Source organism: Odontomachus brunneus, unplaced genomic scaffold (assembly GCF_010583005.1).
Source record: "Odontomachus brunneus isolate Ranch 3 - 2012 unplaced genomic scaffold, Obru_v1 Obru_scaffold_121, whole genome shotgun sequence".
NCBI lineage: Eukaryota > Metazoa > Arthropoda > Insecta > Hymenoptera > Formicidae > Odontomachus > Odontomachus brunneus.
In genome coordinates, this window is record NW_022639571.1 from 138,428 (window position 1) to 143,193 (window position 4,766).

The 4,766-nt window shown below is 31.8% G+C and overlaps 1 protein-coding gene across 5 annotated transcripts; it reads left to right on the forward strand.

The window, feature by feature from the left end:
• The first annotated feature begins 1,329 nt into the window (after nucleotides 1-1,329).
• Nucleotides 1,330-2,875, forward strand: LOC116849617. 5 transcript variants are annotated; one of them, XR_004379174.1, is made up of 3 exons: nucleotides 1,330-1,588; nucleotides 1,673-2,315; nucleotides 2,647-2,875. XR_004379174.1 is itself a non-coding variant. In XM_032826941.1 (3 exons), exons 1-3 carry the CDS (start codon nucleotides 1,511-1,513, stop codon nucleotides 2,145-2,147), a joined length of 474 nt encoding a protein of 157 aa, XP_032682832.1. In that variant the 5' UTR covers nucleotides 1,330-1,510; the 3' UTR covers nucleotides 2,148-2,875. The 5 variants fall into 5 exon arrangements, 4 of the variants coding, with proteins under 4 accessions (XP_032682832.1, XP_032682831.1, XP_032682834.1 ...); XM_032826941.1 differs by having other exon boundaries at nucleotides 1,673-1,936; nucleotides 2,016-2,875; XM_032826940.1 differs by having other exon boundaries at nucleotides 1,330-1,563; nucleotides 1,645-1,936; nucleotides 2,016-2,875.
• The last annotated feature ends 1,891 nt before the right edge of the window (nucleotides 2,876-4,766 follow it).

Sequence of the window (4,766 nt, forward strand, 5' to 3'; positions counted from 1 at the left end):
GCATCGAATGCTTGTCGAAGCTTACGGTGAGCATGCTCTTGGTAAATCACAGTGTTTTGAGTGATTTAAAAAATTCAAAAATGGCGATTATGACGTGAGAAACGAAGAACGTGGAAGACCACCGAAAAAGTTTGAAGACAGCGAATTGAAAGCATTGTTGGATGAGGATGACACTCAAACGCAACAACAACTCGCGGATCAATTAAATGTGACACGAGAAGCCGTCTCCATACGTTTGAAAGCCATGGGAAAGATCCAGAAGATGGGAAAATGGGTTCCACATGAACTGAATGAAAGACAGCAGGAAAACCGAAAAACCACTTGCGAAATGCTGCTCGCCAGGTACAAAAGAAAGTCATTTCTCCATCGAATTGTGACTGGCGATGAAAAGTGGATATATTTTGAGAATCCTAAGCGTAAAAGATCATGGGTAACTCCAGGCGAACCATCGACATCGACTGCAAGGCCAAATCGCTATGGACGGAAGACAATGCTCTGTGTTTGGTGGGATCAGAAGGGTGTGATCTATTATGAGCTGCTAAAACTTGGCCAAACCGTTAATATTGAAAGCTTAATATTAATATTGAAAGCTACCGACAACAAATGATCGATTTGAATCAAGCTTTGCGTGAAAAACGACCAGAATATAAAAAAAAAGGCAACACAAAGTGATTTTGCTTTATGATAATGCACCATCACACACAGCAAAACTGGTCAAGGAAACGATTGAGGCGTTTAGTTGGGAAATACTTTCGCATGCGGCTTACTCACCAGACTTGGCTCCGTCCGATTACTATTTATTTGCATCGATGGGACACGCACTTGCTAAGCAGCGCTTCACTGCTAACGAAAATGTACGAAAATGGCTCGATGACTGGTTTGCCTCAAAAGAGTAACGGTTTTTTTGGCGTAGCATCCACAAATTGTCAGACAGGTGGGAAAAATGTATAGCTAGCGATGGGCAATATTTCGAATAAAATATTTTTTATCATTTTCATACAATAAACGTATATTTTCTATACGAAAAAACCGGTTTCATATTTACATACCTGATATATACAGTAAAAATAATTCATCTTTCCACTTTTTCAAAGTATTAACAATTGTTAATACTTTGAAATAAAATAAAAACTTTCTTCTTCCTCAGGATATTTTTTCCTTAATACACAAGTTACATGTAATAAACATTTATAAGGATCCCATGTGCGCCTATTTATAACATTCTATTCAATAACGTTTATTCGTATTTAGTTACATTTTCAAATACCCAAATCAGTTTGTCAATATTAACTAGCGAACCAGAGGACTTCTTAATGTCGTCTCTACAGTAGTCTGCTATAGATCTGAAATGTGAACAGCTCAGTTATAAATCTGCTGTGGACAGACAACTACATTATTTCTATTACAAGAAGCAACATACTTCATTTTTAAATTGATATCATACGTCAAACAAAATATTCCACCATGAGTTATTTTTCTAAAGTAATTGATGTGAACAAATTGTGTTTACATGATAATTATAATAGCTTCTTTCATGACAAGATGTGCCACGTCTGCAAGAAAGTACACAATGGATATTTTATATCATGTAATCATATTTTATATCATATGCGATATGATCTCTTATTGAAACCGTCACCACAGGTTGTTACACCATCCTCAACATTTGCAGATTTGTGAATATATAAATAGATTTTTACAAGAGAATAAACTACGCCGAAACTGTGCTTTAAGTTTAACTAATTGGATTCAGTTAAGACAACAATTTCTAAGCGCAATTAAGAAATGGACTCTACGTAAACTAAAGCAGTATGAAGAACAGATGATACTTTTTGCAAAATCATGCTCTATTTGTCATAGACATTGCAGAACGTGTTATTCGGACTATTATTGCAGTGACCATATTTCAAGGTTTACATTAGTCAAAATGCCAACAGTTTGTATTGTATATCAACATTAATATCGAGGTTCTTTTATGCGAATTCACTGTGTTAAAATTCACTAAATTTTGTCAGACAGAACATACTAATGACATGAATATATTTATTACAACATATTTGTGTTCCGCACGAAATACCATTATAGAGGCAATGAATTCTAAATATTTCTACTGTGATTATGTATCAGGACATTCTGCTATGGAATGAAGAACGCTGGTACAACCACTATTACGATCCATTCTCGACTCAAACATATTTCAATATAAATATGTTATTCACGTGATAGTGCTAAATGTCTTAGAAAGGGAATATTTAAATGTTTGGGACATATTTTTACATCTCATAAGTTTCATAAAGGATCTAACAATTGTCCTGGTAGGACCAAATTTTGAGCAGGATTATTATAACCTAGAACTTTGTAATCGATGCAGGCGCAGTAAATATTTCATGTTGAAATTTATAATACATTTTACCATATGTATGTAGCCGATCCGTCTCTTAAACAACCTGATATAATTTTGGAATTTCAAGCAGATTTTAGTAATGAGTGGACATGTTCGCGGAACATATTTTTGTCACTGATTAGACACTATCCGTTGATTTTAACCATTACATCGGCACAAAAAGCAGAACAAAACATGTCTATTTTAAGATAAATTTTAGGTTCTCATATATAACCTCTCCATAATGCTCAAAATCTTTTTAGATCTTGGAGGCCATGGAGGGATTTGGAAACTTGTTCTGTATATTTTCGTAATGATTATGTAACTGTTTATCGTAACACATCTATTTTATGGAGACTTAACTAAACGATCTGGAAAATTTGTATACGATTTTAGCATTATGTTGATAACATTTCTATATATAATATACAAGATGTATTGTTTGTATAAACGAATTATGAATATTTTTAATAAAAGACACTTTTCATTATACTTGCGATGTTTTTTATTTAATAGTCACTCATAATAATAAACGAATATATTAGATACATGGAGACTTCTTAAAATAATAAGTTTAATTTGATTATAAAAATAACAGGTTAAAAATATGATTTTAAAAATAGGTTGCATATATGCAAAAATATGGAAGTCCCAGAATGACAAGGTGAGCCCTTATCCCTTTACCTCCACAAGCGGTATATTTTGTTTACATTGGCAATATTGACAACAAGTATATGGTTTCAAGTCTTCATGGCTAATGGAATAGAAATTCTGGGTCATATATAAGAAGAAAAAGAAGGTTTCAAGTCTTCGCTAGCTTTCAATTGATTTTTCATCTTGGTTCTTAAAAAGTCAAACCTCTCTCCTTTGTGAACTCTCGCAGGAAGTAGCAGCAGCTTCAGCTTATGTTGATATAATCGTAATTTTACAGCGAAAATCTAAAGTTTAGATTTTGATGGCGAGAACTGACGGAAATGCCGGAAAAAGTTATAGCCGTATCACAGCTTGTAATTAACGTTCTAGAAATCGAATCTTGTCATTGTCGTGTTAAATTGCACATTTAAATATACTCACGCATGCTGACAGACAAAGTATAATTGTTCCTCGTTGTTGTCTGTCATTAACATCGTGATGGCGCGATTTCAGCATGTCATTGTGTGATCACGCTTACAGTCGTCTGATAAACTATCCAGACAACATAATGTCTAAAATCGAGACATAAGACGTTTTAAAGATCATCTTTCAGATGATTTACGTATAAATGTCTTTAAGGCATCTTAAAGATTATCTTTAAGCCGCCTTATATCCCGATTTTAGACATTATTTTGTCTGAATAATATCATATTACAATATTCGGTGTGTTAATATAGAAGAATGTTGTGACTATCTTAATATTATAATTTCTTATATTTAATGCTTTTTACGAAAGTGCACACTTTTCTATATTTCGTCTTTTCACGTGAATAGATTAGTGAAAAATATCGTATATTTACCGATATATGACAACATATTTATGATAACCTTAAATATATATAGTAGTGACCAGTTTAACTTATATATATAAATTAGAAATACATATGCATACTACTATATCTTAATTACGTGAAGAACTCAATTACATTATTCGTATAAAAATTCATTCTTATTAAAAAATATGAGACGAAGTTTTCTTCTTATTTTAAAATAGTATTGCAATCTATCGTCAATATTTTTATTCGTTGTCAATGTTAATCAATAAACACTGGATATTTTTATGAAATAATGCACACGCTTGCTGAACAATAGTTATATTACGGGAGAACACACGGATCATAATGAAATATACAAAGTTTAATGCGATTTTCACTCTAGAAAAGTTTTATATATTTTAATCATAAGTTAAAACTCGAGAAAGATTCGGGCGGTTCGGAAAGAGTATACTTGGTAGTATAATATTTTCCAAAGCATTTCTCATTTAGAATATAAAATATTATGAAATGGATTTATTCTATTAACTACCTTTATGAAATATTACAATTTTCGTAGAATCTTTTTATATAATTTGATAGAATAATATATAATTTCTCGTAGAATATTTTTATATAATTTCATAGAATAATATACAATTTGATAGAATAATATATAATTTCTCGAGAGAGAGGGGAGAGAGAGAGAGAGAGAGAGAGAGAGAGAGGAGGGAAGTCTGCGAAGTTATTCTACTTAGAAAAAACGTTATCATCATAAGACACTTTTTTTTTAAATACACTAACTCCAAAGATTTGAAAGCCAGCTTTGTTTCGAAGATATTCCAAATAGCAATAGTTACTGACACACCCGATACATACATTTATGGAGTATATATATATATATATATATATATATATATATATATATATATATATAC